Below are 18,354 nucleotides of genomic sequence, written 5' to 3' on the forward strand. Positions count from 1 at the left end.
GAGCAGAGCCGCAGTGATCTCTCTATGGATCAACTTTCTGATTTGCCCACAGAAACACACCACATTTTCTAGCGTGACAAGGAAACAGGAAAATATTTCCTTCAGCATTTCCATTAGCATTTACGGATCACGCCAAGATTCGCTGCTCCGAGGCCGAAACAAGCCCGGAGAAGCGGAGCCGGCGGAGCTCCCAGCGCCCCGTGACCGCGGCGCCCCGTGCACAGGCGGGCACGGGCACGGCCGGTCGGTCCCGGAGCTCGGTCACCGCCTGTTCCACGGCCACTGACAACGCGTGAAACCCAACAGCTCCTCGGCTCGCTTCCCCGCCAGCGCGGCCGGACGCTGTTATGTTCGAGGCGATGGTTCAAGGAGTGAAATCACATACACCAAGTCTCGTACCAATTAAGACTTTAACCACTAATTGCCAAGGTAATTAATCATCCCGTAAGAGAACAAGTGACAGGGAAGAAGCCACCCTCTAGCCCTGCAGCTTCACCTGCCGCAGCCGCGCCCCGGGAGCTGCGCTGCGCTCTCGTGCAAACACCGCATCGCCACGGCCCCGCCAGCCCGGCTCACACCCCCCTCGGCCTCGCCCGGATGGCGGGAACTGCAGTGACCCCCCGGTCGGGCCCGCGGGCCGGGTCCCGCGCTCGTCTCCCGCCGACCTGCCCCGCCGCCCCGGCCCGCCGGGGTAGGGCCGCGCTTGCCACCCCCGCCGGGCCCCCGGCCCGCCACGGCTGCCCCGGGCGGAGGAACCCGCCGCCCTCCCCGCACGGCCGCGGTCCCGGGGCTCCGCCTCCCTGCCCGGCAGCCGCGGCCCCCGCGGCGCGCCCGCGGCCGCCCCCTCACCTCGATAGCGGCGGGAGCGGCGTGGCAGGCGGTGAGGAGCAGGACGGCGCCCAGCGCCAGCGCCTTGGCGCTCCTCACGCTGAAGTAGTAGTTGATCTCCGCTTGCCCCCGGTGTAGGCCAGCGCCGCCATCTTTGGCTCCTCCATGACAACAGCGTGCGATGGGGCGGGCGGGCGCGGCGGGGCAGACTGGGGTCCCCGCCGGCGGCCAACGCGGACCCCGCCGGCTGCCGCGTCCCCGCCGCCGCGGCCGAGAGCAGCCCACGCCCCGCTGCAGCCGGCGGAGCCACCGCCGCCTCCTGGCGCTGCCGCTTCCTCTCGGCCGCCAGCGGGCGGCCCCAGCGCTCGGCTCCCCGCCCCGCGGCCGCCGTGGGGCTGCGGTGGGTCCCGGTGGGTCCACCCTGCGCGGTCCGGGCCCCGCGGCTGAGGGGGCGGTGGTGGGGACCTCGTTGGGACCGCGCTCCGTGAAGGAGTACCCTATGCGTGACGGCTGGCACTGGACAGTGAGGGCTTCTTGCTAAATAATGCGATTTTAAGTACTTGTCACTCTTCTGTTGACAAGGGGTGGTCATTCCAGGCTGGGAGACGCTCACTCCCTCTGAACGCGGGTAAGTGTACAAGGAAGTTGACACAATCACAGAATCAATAAGGTTGGAAAAGATGTCTGAGATCGAGTCCAGCCTATGACCCAACACCACCATGTCAACTAAACCATGGCACTAAGTGCCACATCCAGCCTTTCCTTAAACGCCTCCAGGAATGGTGATTCCACCACCCCCCTGGGCAGCCCGTTTCAATATCTAACCATCCTTTCTGTGAAGAAACTCTTCCTAATGTCCACTTAAGCCTCCCCTGGTGCAGTTTAAGACTAAGTCTTCTTGTCCTATCAATAGTTGCCTGGGAGAAGAGGCCAACCCCCATGGATTTAGCTGGATTTGAGGGGATGCATGAAATGATTGCTGAAGTCTTACAAAAGGGAAATCCTGTTCCTCCACAAGCAGCTACCTGAGTCGTACCTGGGAAAAGATACAGGGCAGCAAATCTGGGCTCTGAGTCCAGTCCCTCAACAACAGGGGAGTTGGGAAGCAGCCACTGAACCCGCCAGGCCCGGAGCAGGACAAGCTGTCACAGGAAAGACATTTCCACAAAATAAAGTAACCACATATAAACCATATAAACAAATATAGAACTTAGGAAAAGTGTGCAGTATGCAGTCAGATAAATATGGGAAACAAATATGGGAAATAAACAGTGAGCAGTTGCCAAGCCTTGGGTGATTCTGAAGTACGTACTGTGCTAGACAGATTCCCTCAGATCCAGCAGAATTCTTTTCATTAGGATTGGCCGAAAAAAAATGAACAGAAAAAATGTTGTTTGTTTTGTTTTTTTTTTAACCGAACAGGTAAACAATAATAATGAACGATCTGAGTTCTGAACACACAAAAAGTTCCGTTTTCATTTCACCAACCTTCTATTTCCCTGTCATTCAAGAAACACTACTCTAGAAGTTCTGAAAATCATTGAATTTGATTATTCATTTAATAATAGATGAAAAAAATAACAGTGTGTGGGGGGAAAAACAGTGAAATATTTGAAACAAAAAACAGGAAGTCTATCCACTCAAGCAATGTTTTATTTTGAAATATTACCTGAGAAACAGAAGAATTTAGAGTATCAAGCAAACACAATGTAATGTGCATCCAAAATTTGAGTTCAGGTATTCCTCTATTACTATATGTTCAATGTATTGATATTGATATGTTCATTTCCATCCAACCAATGTCTTTACTATCTGCCAATATATAATCTATATTTTTTTCTATTCAAGTCTGCCTGTTAATCACTTTCTCAGCATTGTTTTTAAATTATAAAAACACTATATTAAAGTGCTTAGGTTTATTCTCTCAGGGATAGAGGGAGAAAAGGTATCCCTTAAACTCCCAGGTATACAGATGGGTGGTTACTGGGTTATGTTTTTCTTAAAAAAAAAAAAAAAAAAGGCAACAAAACCAAACTAAAATAACAACAAAAATCCAAACAAACCAGCCACCCTAATTCTGGTTGTAGTATGGGTTATTTTAATCCATAAATGAAAAATTCCCATTGATGCATAATTTTTGTCTCATGTATCATTCAAAAAGCCAAGAACTTTCAAAGCCTTCATACTGTGAACAAACTTTATTGTTTGTTAAAATATTTCTGTTAGTGCTTAGCTTTCTTTGTCCTCATTTCACATGCATTTTACACTTTAAGGAGCAATTTAAATATTTTTTAACACCTCTAACTGAAAACACTCACTAGAACGCTGGTAATTTACTCATAAGTTAGAATAAGGTGAATGAGGAGGAATGGCGACTTTCTATTCAATTTAGAAAATAAGTTTAAATTGGATAGATGTAATTTACACAGGTATAATTTAGATGAGATAGTTCTTCCTTTAATGATTCCTGACTTTATTTGCCAGGCTCAGTGTACATAGAAGGAGAACTTTGTGCCATGGGTCAGACCTGGCATGCACATACAATTTTGCTGCTAAGCTTCGTTCGTGGTAGATCTCCTTCAGCATTACAGCATTACTCCATGTTCTGGAGTTGGAGCTGCTGTCCTCAGTCAAAGGCACAAGGCAGTCACAAGGACTGGAAACATGTAAGAAGATAAAATGGCTACTATAGTATAAAGTCAGCTATTATAGAGAGCTGGTATTTAAACATTTTCAATCAGAGGAATAGTAGGGCATTCTCATATGATATTTTCCCTTTAGAGTTTTTATATGTTTATAAGAGTGTAATTAATTTTTCACAAGTATATATAGCAAGGAATATAAGCACCAATGATGGAAGAAAAATTAAATTACCTTTAATCTATAAGTTTCATGAGGAAAATATTCATGTGTTCATAAGGAACATACTATTTATGGGGCAACCTTTGGAAGCCAACCCAGCCACTGTCCAAGCTGTGTTGCATTTGTGGAACAGTAGAAGCCTTCTATTCTGACTGCCAGCAATACAAATGCCATAGGATTACCATGTTCTCTTTTAGCACCTCTGCACTAAATGCATGCTACTTGAAATCATTATTTTTAGGGAGATAAATTTATTTTGGAAGTGGAAATTATATTTTATTATGAAAGTTACAGGAACAAGGGAGTCTCTGTGGCGCAATTGGTAAGCGCGTTCGGCTGTTAACCGAAAGGTTGGTGGTTCAAGCCCACCCAGGGACGTGTTCTTCCCTTTCCTCTGCCATGGCAGGGGCTTGGAATCACATGACCTTAAGATCCCTTTCCAATCCTAACTATTCTGTGAAATTTTGGAAATTTATAATTCTTTGTTAGCCTCGGGTTCATTGAAACCCTAGTTTGCTGAAGTATCAGCAGTGGATTAACGGACTAAAATATTTCCATGTGTCATTATTCTAAACTGAAATTGCATAGAAATGGTTTCATTTAAGAAGAATATTGCAGTGTTCCTTGTTCTGTCATATTTGTTTTTCTGTATGGTGCTCTGTTGTGTTGCTGTGAGCTCTAAAGTGTATGTGTTATTTTATTATGTTGAAATGTAAACATATGTATACAAAATATCAACGTGGACTACTGTGCCCCTCAGGCTTAGCAAAGATTTGTCATTTAGGAATTAACAGATAACTGAGTAATTGTGTCACTTCCAGGAATTTTGTGTAATAGCCTGGTGAGTTGGAATCTAGAGGACAACTGTTATTGTTTGCTTCTAGCTTTAAATGTCCTGTGCATGGCACACTTTAATAATTACTCACATGATAGTCATATGGATCTTAATTCTTTCGTGTGATGTTTTTGCTTATGCTTTAAAAACACTTGTACTGAGATAGTACGAGTGTAGTCATATACTACTAGTATATGACTTTCTCTAAAGCCTAAACCCAGAACAAATCCATATGCAGTGAAACCACTGAAGCCCATTATCCTTCAGCAGCTCTCTTGTGGACTCTTCGCAGGAACTTCAGTGATAGGACAAGTAGTAATGGGTACAAACTGAAAGAGAGGAAATATAGATTAGACATTAGGAAGAAATTTTTTACTGTGAGGATGGTTAGACCCTGGACAGGTTGCCCAGGGAAGTTGTGGATGCCCTGACACTTTGAGCACTGTCCCCCACAGAATGTTCAAAGCCAGATTGGACGAGGCCTTGAGCAACCTGGTCTAGTGTGCATGGCAGGGGGTTTGGAATTAGATAATCTTTAAGTCCATTGCAACCCCTAAACATTCTGTGATGCTGTGATTCTATTCTATGAGGCAGCCCTTCTCTCACAGAGCTCTCTCTCCACAGTCCTGTTTTCATGGTATGTGCAAGAATTCAGTCTTTCTGAGATGTCTTCCTTTCTTAGTGCTGGAGCATAAGTATCTAAATACTCGGAAAGAGGCAATCAAAATGCTGCTTTCAAAGCTGAAGGCAAAAACTCCAGCATTCAATCAACTTGGGAGCAGGAAGCTGACAATTACATGGTGAAGAGATGAGCTGATAGCCAAGAAAAAATTCTGGCCTTGATCTAGGTGCAATAGAACTGCTAATAAAACCAGATGAGATCTTTGATATTGTCTGTTGGCTTTGACAGAGTGCTTCTACTCTTCAAATAAGGAGCAAGAAAAGCAGCTTGTAGTTTTCAGAAGGTGCCTCTGTGCCCTCTAGGTGGCAGAAGAGTGCAAAGCAATTTGGAAACGGAATACAAATTCCAGTTGGTTTTCAACACACTAGATTCAGATCGTATCAGATAATGAGTTTAAAATTAATATTTTTTTAGAACATCATGCTATCCTAAATTTCAGAGCTTCATATAGTAAAAATCTATGAGTTTAAATGAAAAATCTATTACACTTCATAAGCATGCTAAGAAACAGATGAAGGGGTCAGTAGGAACCAATGCAAATAGTCTTCATACTGTGTTTGGGCAGCGCATTGTCATGTGTGTGGCAAGGAGGTAAAAGAGTTGTTCAGACAAAACCCACAGAAAACAGCTGCTGAGTTGTTGCATATGAAATTTCCACAGTATTTATGTAGGGTTAACATAGAGAACAGATTTTTAGACCAAAAAGTCCTTCTGGAGCAGAGGATAAGGAAAATATAAGAACATTGCTATGGACCTAGAAGGAAAGTGAGAGAGCAACTCAATCCAAAGGTCAGTCCTTGGCCCATAATTTTATTAACAGAGTGGTCACATCTGGAATGGTGTAGTGGGTTTCTGTGGCTAGGTTTTGGTAGCAGGGGGGGCAACAGGGGTGGCTTCTGTTGCTAGAAGCTGCTAGAAGCTTCCCCTGTCTGGTGGAGCCAATGTCAGTCAGCTCCAGGGTGGGCTTCTTGCCGCTGGCCAAGGCTGAGCCAATTAGGAGTGATAATAATGTCTCTGTGGTAACATATTGAAGCACCAAAGGTTGTTGCGCAGATGAGAATTCCACCCAGGGAAGAGCAGAGTGAGAATATGGGAACAGTGCAGACACCAAGGTCAGTGCAGGAGGAGGGGGAGAAGGTGCTCCAGGTGCCAGAGCTGAGGCCCCTGCAGGTCGTGGGTCAGCCCATGGTGGAGCAGCTGTGCCCCTGCAGCCCATGGAGGACCATCGGGGTGCAGAGACCCACCTGCAGCCCATGGAGGAGCCCATGCTGGAGCAGGTGGATGCATGAAGGAATCTGTGACCCCTTGGGAGGCCCAAGATGGAGCAGGGTCCTGCCAGAGACCTGCAGCCCTTGGAGAGGGAAGCCCACGCTGGAGCAGGTTTTTCCTGGGTAGGACTTGTGGCCCCTGTGGGGGAACCACATTGGTACAGCTCATTTATGAAAGACTGCACCCCATGGAGAAGTGACCCACAGGACAGCAGTTTGGGAATAACTATTGCCCGAGGGATTGATTCATGGTGGAGAGGTCCATCAAGGACTGTCTCCCGTGGGAGGGACCCTAAAGGAGCAGGGGAAGGACTCCTCCCTCTGAGCAGCAGTAGAAGCAGCAACTGACCCTAAGCCCCATTCCTCATTCCCGTGCATTGCTGAGGGGGAGGAAGGAGAACATGGAAGGAAGGAGGGATGAAGGGAAGGTGTTTTTAAGATTATTTTACTTCTCACTCTTTTGCTCTGATCCTGTTAGTAATAAATTTAAGTAATATCCCCACTTTGAGTTGTTTTGCCCGTGAAGGTAATCAGTAAGTGACCTCTTCCAGCTGTTATCTCAATTCATGAGTCCTTCACTGTTTTCTCTTTTGCTCTCCTCTGCCCAGTTGCAGAGGGAGAATGAGAGAGCAGCTGTAATGAGTACCTGGAGTCCAGCCAGGATCAACCCACTACAAATGGATACCCAAGTGCTGATATGCAGACAACAGTAAAGGCTATGGAGATGGTAATATCATCGTATACAGGGCCAGAGAAACACTGTCCTAAACATGAGCAAGGTCTTAGAAACAGTACTGTTTACCTGCCTATTAAATGGTTAATCTGTGGGACATATGTAGGTGGGGGGTAGAAATGTAGCTCCTGAATCTCCAGGAGGGACAAAGAGCTCATGCTCCCAAAGCAGTTGAGGTCATCCCAGCTCAGGAGGAGGGACATGAAATGCTGGTTCCTCTCATCTGGAGACAGCCAAGGACATTTTCGTCTGCAGGCGCTAACCACCAGCTTGTCTTGCACAGGGAAGAAATTCTTAACATTAACTCTTAAGCTATTCAGCAGATTGCATGCTACTAGTTAAACAATAATTTCAAAAGCTACAGGAACTATTTGAAACAAAGTATTTGAAGTCTGTACCCTAGAACCATACATGGAACTGAAAAAAGTTCAAAGGACCTATTGTATCTATTTGTATCTATTGTATCTATCTTGTTTCTCTTGTATCTATAGCATATTAAAGTAGCTGAGAGAAACTATGGAGAACTCTAGTTCGACTCTATGTGTATTGTGAGGCAAGCGGTCTGCATGGATGCATTTTGCCCTCTTTGCTCCTCCTCAGAAGAATAAGCAGAGGTCTTTAGGATATCATTGCAGAATCTGGGGAACCAATAACTTTGGGTATGCACAGTTTCTGCAGGAATTGAAATTTCAGATGACTGTGGTAAACCAAACATGGTATAGAGGCAGGTATAGCCATAACAGCAATGGATGTTCTTTCAAACTGAGGAATTAGTCTTATTCCCCTTTAAATGCTGAAAGATAAAAATAAACAAGAAGGTAAAAAAGACTATTAACCAGAAAAATTGTGAAAAACATTTTTCCCAAATTAAGGCAGGCTCTGTTTGGGTGACTCTTCTTGCCACACATTCTAGGAACTGTTGTAGAGAATTTACCGGAACTGGGGAGCAGACTCTAACACCTCAAGATGTTAAATACCAAATGTTACCAAAAGGTAGTGGTAAACCCTTTTGGATAAAATTGCCCAAAAGAACTTATTATGGAGGAAGGATCTCAGCTCTGAGATTAATTGGTTAGAGCATGGTGCAACTAATGCCAAGGTTGTGGGTTTGATTCTTGTATGGACCATTTGCTTAAGAGTCGGACTTGATGATCATTGTGAGTCCCTTCCAACTCAGAAGATTCTGTGATTCCATGAAGAAAAAAACCTTTCCTTTAGACCAATATAGAGAGAAGATAATTTCAGATTCACAGGACTCGACAAATGAAAGACTAAATTATTATTGTATTTTTTCCACCCTGAGTGAGCATGCAGTTTGCTACCAGAAGGTTTCCTGGTTTGGATGGGTTTTGTTCTGATGTGTTTATATAGTTTTAGGGTGAGTTCTGAGCCTGATGTTTTGGAGAAACAGCCACAGGCAGTTCAGAATATTTGGACAGTAAAAATGACTGTGAATTCAGGAAAAAAAACCCTAGAGAAATATTCTTCAGGGGCCAGTAATTAGCATGTGAGTCAGTAGGTGGTGCACAACGCCGGTGGAAATGCCGAAGAACTGCTCTGCTGTTTCACTAAGGGTGTTCAGAAATGGCATTTGGGAAAAGTTGTTTCATTTCACCCAAAGAACCAATTTCGGTAGCTAGAAAGCAATACAATTTTTTTCTTAATCAGTTCATTGCAACCAAGACAAAAAATGTCTTTAGAAACAGTTTTTAGTGGTTATTCCTCCTTGCAACATTTGGAGCTGCCTTCAGTCTCTCCACTGTTAACCTTTGGAGTGGTGCTTTCTTCAGGTTACAGAGACTTTAGTCTGGATATTTTCTTCATGCTTTCCTTTGGGAGTTCCCGCTGACTAAGCCTGTCTCATCTCTCCCCTTACCTGCTTTTGTTGTTGTCTTCATGGGCCTCTCTGCGTTGTCCCAAGCATGTTCTCAATTCCAAAAACATGGCTGTTGGAATTGCAGATCATTTAGTGCTTTTAGCACTCTCTTAAAAGGTCTCAGCGAAGAACAGTCTTGACTTCTGTGGTTTCTTTTGTGAAGGTAAATTATTAAGGTTAGCAACAGTAGGTAGTTCTGTGTCTCATACAGAACCGAATAAGGGCCTAACAACCCTGAGCTTCCTGACAAGACAACTAAATTTGAGATTCCTTTCACAGACTTCTGCACATCCTTTCTAAAGTGCACAGGCACAGTTCTGCTGATTACAGCATAGCACCAGCCAGTACAGCTCTCTCAAGAGCCAGGAGCTTTCTGTCTCCAAGTGTAAAACAGAAGTTTTATTTTCCTTCTACCTTTAAGTGAGATCATGATCTGTCTTTCAGCCATTAGTCCTGCTTAACTTGGAAAAAAGGAAGGAATTATTTCTGCTTCTGAACTTCTCATACTATGAGGCACAGAGTTACTGAGTGAGTTTCTTGGGATCTTTTCAAAAGATGCTGTTGAAATGAAGAGTCAAGTAGACAATCACACCCTTAAGAAAGTTGTAAGCAGCCTCCCAAGACTTTAAGCAAATGTTTTACAGCAATGGGCTAACAGAGTTACAGCAATGCAAATGTATTGTAATATCTGGGTGTGAGCATCTGCCACTGCATCTAAGCAAGTAACTTAACTCATTAAATACTTTCTTTTGGAACACTGGACATGCTTTATTTCATTACTTTTTTTCACAATTTATTTAAACATCTCACATATACAAAATACATTTTCTTTCTTTTTTTGAGAAATGATTTTTTTTTACCCTTTGTAGAAGATGGAAATGAGATTTGAAAGCAGGAGCAACCTGATTTTGGAGGAAGAGGACAAAGATGAGGAAAAATGATCCACATGCTTAAGCTGTGGGTGAGACAGGACATTCTAAGTTTTAAGACAGACTTCAAAGAAACAAGAAGCAATACTTTAAATGTCATTAGCACCATTGAAGTTCAAGTATTGGAAAGATACTCTGTAATTATGCAATTAGCACCACTGTATTTTGAGTGGAACTGAAAGTACCCCAGATTGTATGGAGAAGTTCCTACAAAAGATGTGGATCACACTTGATTTAGTGTATGAGGTAGTTTAAACCTTTGGAAGTTGTGGATTTAAACTTCCTCTGTGGAAGATATTCAAAGGCCACAAATGGTGCAAACTTTCATGACTTTTTATTTTGGTTTTTTTTTTTCTTTACAAAGGTTGACATTTCCCAAAACAAGGTGTTAAATCTTGAAAGACTTCCAAGTCCATTTGGGGCTGTATTAAATTTCATTGCACAATTCTCCAATCAGTTCTTCTCCTTCTCTTTCGCCCAGAGTTTAAGCAAGTAGATGAACAGAAGAAATGGAAGGAGTCAGCTTTCATTATAAAAAGAAATGACAAGAGAATAATTTGGGAGAGGCTTTAAGTTAATTTTAGTTCATTCATTTAAAACAGACTGGGCCAACGTCCACACTGAATTCTTGATCAGCGCTGCCAATATCCAAAGGTGCAATGTCAAGAATGGGCAAGCGGGATGGTTTATTTGTTCTGTATTCAATGATCGTTTTGCCCCATTGATTGTTCTTTCTCTGTAAGACAAGATTCATTACAATTGTTATTGCATTGTTCATAGTATTAAGTAGTTGTTTCACCTGAATGGATAATTTCTGAAAGAATTTTGTATTAATTTGCTTCCATTGTTTGAAAATCAGATACCCAATATCCAACAATTTAGATCTCTGACACAGATAAAATATTTACTTGAACCTCCTGAAGTTGTATATGTGATGCTCTACATAAACTGCTATTATTAATTTATTTACACTGATGTTAAATCCACAAAGAACCTTGCCTGAGTGTTTCAGGTCTTAAAGATCCTGCCCCTTCTACAGCTTGTGCACTGTTTTGTCATCAGTCTTCTGCTTACACAGAATTTGGATCTTGTCCCTCTGAGAAGCTTTTTTTTTTTTTCTGCCACACTGTACAGTACAAGGTAGGATTTGTTTGTAGCCCAGTCCTTTCCACTTGTTAAGGATCTGGACCAGCTGGGTTTGTAGGCTATTTGTCTTCATTGGGTAAAATTTTGCTGGTCTGACTGATTATTTAATTCTAAATCAAAGCACGACTCTGTCCCCAGTCACATTCTTAAGCATGGACAGTCACTGTGCCCATGGTTTATGCATTACTTACAGAGCATCCATCCTCAAGAACACTGAAAGTGAATCTGCTGTTGCCTTCAGCTCGTAGTTCAACATCATTGGATCCCTGCAGCATTAGAGCCTTTTTAAGGTTGCCAGTTTCTGCATCCATGTAGGCAATGCTGTTCTTGCAGTGGTAGGTGATGTTCTGGGAGGCATGGTTGGCCAGTAGACGCATGAAGGCAAGTTGGGTGGCCATATCCTTTGAGGTCACTCCTTCACTATTGTATTCAAACTGAAAAACAGAGAGGAACCCAGTCAGTTGTATTGCTGGATGTTTGTAATGCAAGTGTGTGATAGTCGCTCTGGAAACATTAAAAACAAGAATCACCTAAGTCTGCAGTCACTTGTCTATTGCAATTTCAGAGCTAAAGAATATCAAATGAAACTAGTAGAAGGTAGACTGACAACATCCATGAGTGGAGGTAGTTAAATTGTAGAACTCTGTTCTGAGATATGGTGTTAACAGTTTATGTGGATTCAGAGACAAGAGCAAATAAGTTCAAGGAAGACAATTTACTGTTTCCACAGATACACAGAAACATTGCCTGTCTCAAGAAAACCCTGAATCTTATTCTTTTTTGAATCTAATAGAATAGTGCCTGTGGATATTACAAATGTTTACCTCATTCCTAAATTCTTTTTACAGCATCTACTTTTAGCAACTGTAAGAAACAGGATCCTAGATTGTTTTGACCCAGTGGGATCAATCTAATCTTCTAATATTAAAGATCTTGGACACTTCGATTTCATCAAAAGATCAACTCAATTTAATTTAAGAATTATGTAATTAGACCTCCTTAGCTGTACAAAAGTGATTTATTTGCAACTGGCTGGGACAGTGTTTAATGTGCAAGAAGACATATTTCTTGGTTTTGTTTACACTGATAATTCTGAATGTTACGGTGGCATACAGTGTGGATCTGTGATGTGTAATATAAATATCTCTCCATGAATAGTGTAGTATGTAAAAAAATCTCCATTAAAAGAGTAAGCAAATTTGGGTTTCTTACTTTTTCAGAATTTCTGGACTGTCTTTATACTAACGTACCATATTCCAGTCCAGGCTTCCCTCAGCAATAGCAATTAGTGATGTTGAATTGATCACTAGTAGACATCAAGAAATATTAGAACAATACTGAAAAATACTTTTAGCAAACTGTGCCCTAAACCAGAACCAGAGCTGTGTGCTCTTGAGATAAAAGGTAGTTCCCTTTTCCATATTTCTCCCCTAAGAGAGTTTATCTGCTTGCTTGCTTGCTGAGTCAGGGAATTGGGAACTCTTCAGACAGCGTTATAGAAAACACTCATCCTCCCATACATCACTTACCTGGCTGCCACCATTGATAGTTTCACCAAACCAGACGTGCTTCTTGTCCTTGGCATTCTTGTTGATATACCAGTTCTTAGCGGGAATATGGTCAGGGTTGGCGTGGATGCAAGTCTCACCAGTGGCAAAGTCACAGTATACTCTAATGGCATCTGCAGAGCAGCCTTGGTTGGGATCAATCCAGTAGAAGCCTGCCATTGAGGAAAGAAATGTGGACAATAGTTCACTCAGCTTAACCTTTGCATTCAGTTCATAATCACTTGTCTGATATAGGAACTCAGAGAGAGGCCATAAATATCACAGCTAGGAACAATATTAAGGTGATAAGCAGGATGCATAGATATTTTGGATTGTTAATGTATAAGCAACTGCATTTGAAATCTAGGGTTAAGTATTTTTGCATTATTTTGAAAAATTTTTGGAATAATGTGCAGCAATAGCAATAAAGAGCTTTTCAGAATGTATCTATTTTCAGTGGAGACAGCAATAACTTCTTCTTTGTCACTTAGTATTTTTGCCAGGTGGCCAAGGATGCCATTCAAAGAAATGAGCCAGAAAGGGCAAGTATCTGGCATCAACATACCACTGCTCCATTCTGGGTGGCTAAGTCTTAGGTCACGACAAGTGCGAGCTGGGTTCTTTTTGGAGCCTTCTGGGGTCAGCAGGGTCTCAATTTGGTTGTTCAGTGTTTTCAGAGTGGCATCGACTTCATAATCCTTGGGTCTGAGAGAAGGCTGATCAGCCCGGTAGTATTCTGCATCAAAGCCAACTTCATATCCACCACCATTGGGACCAGGGGGACCAGGGGGACCAGGAGGTCCAGGAGGACCCTAAAGTTTTTCAAAAGCAAAAGACAAGAGGCATTTTGTTAGACCTATTTTTCTCTCCATTAAATGCTTCCACACATGCATAGTCCTACTTAACTCCTGGCACCCTTAGCTCTAATCGGAGGCAGCACATATGGGCTTGCCCTGTGGTGATTGCTATGGGCTGAAGCAGTGGAAGATGCACAGTGTAGGACTACCACACCTCTTTTGTGTATTTGCTGTCTGGATGTAAGGAGTGAATAAGGACTTCAAGTTTAAACCTAATAGGGAAATGCTTCAATAATTTTTTTAAATAAATAAACCCACATATATTCCTACTATATTCCTCCTAGGCTTCTAGTGTGACATAAATGTGTTAAATCAGCAAAATAAGAGTTATACTCACAGCAGGACCTTGGCTACCATGAGAGCCACGCACACCAGCAGGGCCAATAGGTCCAGGGAGACCATTACGACCATCTTTACCAGGAGGACCAGAGGGACCAGGTGGGCCCTAAAAGGAAATTTGAACAGTTTAATGACAGTAAAAACACTGCAAATAGAGATTCATATAAATGGGAGTGTACATATATATTGCACAAAAGTAATGGGAGAATTATTAGAATATGCTCTGAAATTCACATACCCTTGGGCCAGCAGGGCCATTGTTACCAGGAGGACCTTGATCACCGTGTTGTCCCTATTGGGGAAGATATATGCATAGTCATTAAAAAGTGCAGTGGCACATGTTTGTATTTGCATGATTCAAGAAAGAGCTATAGTTAGAGAATGGTATTCTAGGGCTAATTACATTTATTAGTGGAGTTGGGATATAAAATCCTTGTTTTGGGAGGGAAGGAGAAAGGGCGTAAAGAGGTATTTAATGGGATAACCTATAAAATTCTCTATATTGTTTCTTCAGGTTTTCAGAATTCCTGAAAGGCAATACCTCAGTTTAAAAGGGAAGAAAATTCATGAATTACTTCTGCTTCTCTGATACAGAGGCTTTACAATTTCTGGCCAAAATAAGAAATAAGACTAAAACAAAGACAGATTTTTTTAATTCTGTGCTAGCCAAATGCAGTTGAGTTTCAAGGCAACTCATAGTTCTAAAGCCATTAAAATAGTTAATTATTAAAATTATTAATAAAAGCCTATTAAAATTTGCCATTTTATATGAAGAGCATTGAGCGTTAAAGACACTCTTAATGGCCTTTGAAAGATGATGCAGAATGGAGTAATGGTATCAATCTGCTGGATTGTGTATATATAATTCCACCCTAGGGTGACCTTATTTCCTCTTTTTTTTTTTAACTCTTTCTATTCAAAATCCTAAAAATCAATTACTTACAGCCAGACCAGGAAGACCCTGTAATCCATTGTGTCCCTTCAAGCCAGGCAGACCTCTAGGACCCTTATCACCAGGTACACCTTTCTCACCACGTGGACCTTGTGGGCCCTAGGAAGGAACACAGTTGTCAGAGAAATAAGCATAAGCACTCTATATTATGCCATAGGTTGCCTCAATTTACATCCTGTTAACACAACTAGGAAAAGTGCCAATCCCAAAAGTTTCAGGACCAATCCCACAAAAGAGAATGCTGATTGAGATTCTAGAGCCATAAATATTTACAGGTCCTTAAGCACTATTTTTTGGGCCAGTATCTTGAGCAGAGTCATTAGTCCTTATTAATAAAGTATGTTTTCTCTTTTTGCATCAATGTGGTAATGTATTTAAAAATCAGACTTACAGCAAGACCTCTTGGACCAAAAGCACCAGCAGGACCGACAACACCAGCAGGACCCTGAAGCAAGAATAGAAAATACATGGCACTGCTGTATACTATTATAATGAAGGTTCCATGCTCAACACATTTCTGCAGAAAGTATTTATCCACACATTGTAGAGGTGTGAGGTATTTTATATCTGATGGACAAAACTTAGTCTTCTTAAACCTTAATAAAAAAATTAAGGTTTCATCAACTTACGGGTTCACCACGGTTTCCAGGCTTTCCAGAAGGACCAACTTGGCCATGAGGACCAGGAGCACCCAGAGCACCACTGGGACCAGGACTACCAGGAGCTCCACGCTCACCCTGGGAACAAAGGAACACAACAGGAGAGATGGTGTGTTACTATTGACTTACACGTATTGGAATATTTCTTCCATGGTAATGAAATAAAATAAAAAAAAGTTACCTTGAAACCAGGAGCACCATCACGGCCTGGAGGACCATCATTTCCAGGATTGCCCTGTTAAAATATCATGAAAAAAAAATCAAATTCCATCCCCTTTCATCTCCTAGGGAACTGTGTGTCAGACTAATTGCTTCCAATGACAGTAAGAAGACATTGAATGGGATAGTATTAAACTTGAAGACAAAAAGGTCTTCCTTATAGATACTATTCTCGAATCCCTCAGATATATTAAGTTTCTCAGAAAACTAAATTACTTCGCTGTAGTACTTCACAAGGTTAAATGGCTTCCTTTCTGAATGTTAATCTCACTTCACCTGTTTCACTGTGTACAAAAGTAAACCTTTTCCTTCAGAAAATTCCAATGGAAGAGAAAGTTTGTTTCTTTTTAATTATTATTCTCCGTTCTCTTTGAGATCCTGCAAGTCTCAGGACTTGCGGGTGCCCTGTATTAAAAATACTTCGGGTTATCAAATACGCTTCCCTTCCCTTTCCTCTTCAGGGAAAGCTTTATATAGTTCTCCTAACAGGAAACAAGGCAATGTGTTAGTATTTTACTTGAACTGTTCTCAAAGTATAAGTCATGTATAGCCACTGTATGGATTCCCTGCTTTAAGGTGAACTGCTAACTTGGATGGTTAAATTAAATGGATAAGTTTATTTGCTACTCTATGAAGGTGTTGGAGCAGGACTCTGTCCTTCAAGTAATCACCCACAAGGCAGGACGTTAGAGGGAACAATTTGTTCCATTCCAGTGTTCCTACATTCCCCCTTCTGCACAGGGCTCATGTCACCATTGTGCCTTTACCTGCAGTTCAGCAGTACCTGCCACACAGGCCAGAGTTGGCTCTGTGGTGTTTTTACCCTGTAAACTTACTTTATGTTTTGTGGAGAGGGAATGCACATTGGGAAACACTGTGTAGCTCAGCCACAATGTTTAAGTGTATCTGTTTTGTGAGGACTCCAAAACAGTGCTGAGTGTTGCACAACTCCAAAAACTGATTTACAACATTTTGTGTAATGTGCTTCATAGGCCTTCTGAGCCTTAATTTTAAAAAGCTCTGTCTTTAATACCATGAATCACTAGATACCTCAAGTAAAAGTGACTGCAATTTTTATACTTCCCTGAAAGATACGTATAATGTGTCTTACATGATGTTTAAGAAAATTTATTGATAAACAAGGCTTTTGTGATATATTCTTCTCTATAGCCAGTGTATATCCCCTGGAATGTACTATTTGTTCTCAGTTCCAACAATGAAGTAATCTTTTCCCCACTCCATCTTTCTTGGCAATTAAGTAAAGAAGTCAAAAGATTTTGATAGTGACTCCAGAATGTATTTCAGACATAACTTGTGCCTTGAAGAATTTGTCACCTAATTGGGGATGGGAATCTATGCCTATAAAAATCCTGATATAATTTTCTCTGAAGACATTGCAAGGTACAAGTTTGCTAGCAGAACAATCTCCAGTTCCATCCACTTTTTCTATGTATTTGTCTTTGGCTCAGAATAAAATAAAAGCAACCTGAAGTGGAAATAAGACAGCTTACATCACGTCCAGCTTCACCAGGAGCACCATTTGGACCAGGAGAACCCACAGGACCAGAGGGACCACGGGCACCAGGAGGACCAGAAACACCCAGGGGACCAGGTTCACCCTAATATAGGAACAGTGGTAACAAAATGTGACATTATAATACAACACAAACCAGTCTTACAGAACTTTTGGCCTTTATCTAAGAGAAACATTTCTCTGCAACCAGTTCAGGAAGTGAAAAAGAATCAGGACATGTGAAACATATCTAACTATATCAAATATTATCTTCATTCTAAATTTTACTATCAGAAACCTCTGATGACAGTGAGAAATATGCTCACTTACTGACATAAGTCTTGTTTGTCTGCAACAAGTCATAATTTCTTCCATTGCTCTAAGTCTGTTAAGTTCATATCTTCTGTTTCCAGCAGCAATGGAAAGAGGAGAATCTACATCTCCTTTTCCCTGGCTTCCCATAAGAGTGGACCTCAAGTGGTTTGGTTTTTTGTTTGTTTGTTTGTTTTTTTTAACACATTATCTGTTTAAAGCAGTTTACTAATAATATACTCACTGTTGCTCCAGAGATGCCTGGAAGACCACGTTCTCCCCGAGAACCAGGCAGACCAAGAATACCAGGAGCACCAAGAATACCCTGAGGACCTGGGGTGCCAGGAGGACCCTGTGATGTGAAGAGAATAATTTTTATATTACAAGACAATAATAAATTTAACATACATATCTGTCAATGATACTGAAGATTTCATTCTCAGCTGCAACTTCTGCAGATCACAGAAGACATTTCTATAATTTTTTTGTTGAGAAACAATGGGAGTATTTCACAGAGGTACTCACTTCAATAAGACAGAAATGTGTATGACCTTAAAAAAAGCCAGTAATTCAGATGTGCAAGCTTAAAGATACTCAAAATTAATTAATTTATTTGCATAGTTCTAAGTCAACCTGGGGGAAGACAACTTTAACATCATGATCCCCACAAATCAGAGTTTCTGATGCAGATATGAATTGAGATTGTTCTAAATGGATGTTTACATGTTCCCTTTTCCATCCATGATGATCAATTTCAGAGCAGGAGACTCTGCTCCCCTTTCTCAGACTAAGTATCA

The 18,354-nt window shown here is 41.9% G+C and overlaps 2 protein-coding genes, 1 long non-coding RNA gene and 1 other non-coding gene across 4 annotated transcripts in view; 2 read left to right on the forward strand and 2 right to left on the reverse strand.

Annotated features, from left to right (window-relative positions):
- The window catches only part of CASD1 (CAS1 domain containing 1), a 28,362-nt gene extending 27,382 nt beyond the window's left edge, over positions 1 to 980 (reverse strand). Inside the window, 3 exon segments of the mRNA XM_029961982.1 lie at positions 850 to 867; positions 870 to 950; positions 953 to 980. Coding sequence (XP_029817842.1) covers positions 850 to 867; positions 870 to 950; positions 953 to 980 — 127 coding nt within the window.
- On the forward strand, positions 251 to 17,922 carry LOC108640210. Its single transcript, XR_001920996.2, has 3 exons — positions 251 to 429; positions 17,202 to 17,368; positions 17,813 to 17,922. It is a non-coding gene; the product is annotated as an uncharacterized LOC108640210 (long non-coding RNA).
- On the forward strand, positions 3,995 to 4,068 carry TRNAN-GUU. Its single transcript has one exon. It is a non-coding gene; the product is annotated as a tRNA-Asn (tRNA).
- COL1A2 (collagen type I alpha 2 chain) overlaps positions 9,868 to 18,354 on the reverse strand; it is a 39,418-nt gene continuing 30,931 nt past the window's right edge. The window contains exons 41-52 of the mRNA XM_008921186.3: positions 17,802 to 17,909; positions 17,244 to 17,351; positions 15,695 to 15,748; positions 15,484 to 15,591; positions 15,246 to 15,299; positions 14,846 to 14,953; positions 14,141 to 14,194; positions 13,901 to 14,008; positions 13,272 to 13,518; positions 12,689 to 12,879; positions 11,351 to 11,593; positions 9,868 to 10,749 (exon numbers count right to left, since the gene is read on the reverse strand). Of these exons, the coding sequence (XP_008919434.2) occupies positions 10,603 to 10,749; positions 11,351 to 11,593; positions 12,689 to 12,879; positions 13,272 to 13,518; positions 13,901 to 14,008; positions 14,141 to 14,194; positions 14,846 to 14,953; positions 15,246 to 15,299; positions 15,484 to 15,591; positions 15,695 to 15,748; positions 17,244 to 17,351; positions 17,802 to 17,909 (1,530 nt within the window). The 3' untranslated portion in view covers positions 9,868 to 10,602. The remainder of the gene's footprint in view (positions 10,750 to 11,350; positions 11,594 to 12,688; positions 12,880 to 13,271; positions 13,519 to 13,900; positions 14,009 to 14,140; positions 14,195 to 14,845; positions 14,954 to 15,245; positions 15,300 to 15,483; positions 15,592 to 15,694; positions 15,749 to 17,243; positions 17,352 to 17,801; positions 17,910 to 18,354) is intronic.

The sequence above is a fragment of the Manacus vitellinus genome, unplaced genomic scaffold (assembly GCF_001715985.3).
Source record: "Manacus vitellinus isolate BGI_N305 unplaced genomic scaffold, ASM171598v3 scaffold_3_pilon, whole genome shotgun sequence".
In the NCBI taxonomy this organism is placed as follows: domain Eukaryota; kingdom Metazoa; phylum Chordata; class Aves; order Passeriformes; family Pipridae; genus Manacus; species Manacus vitellinus.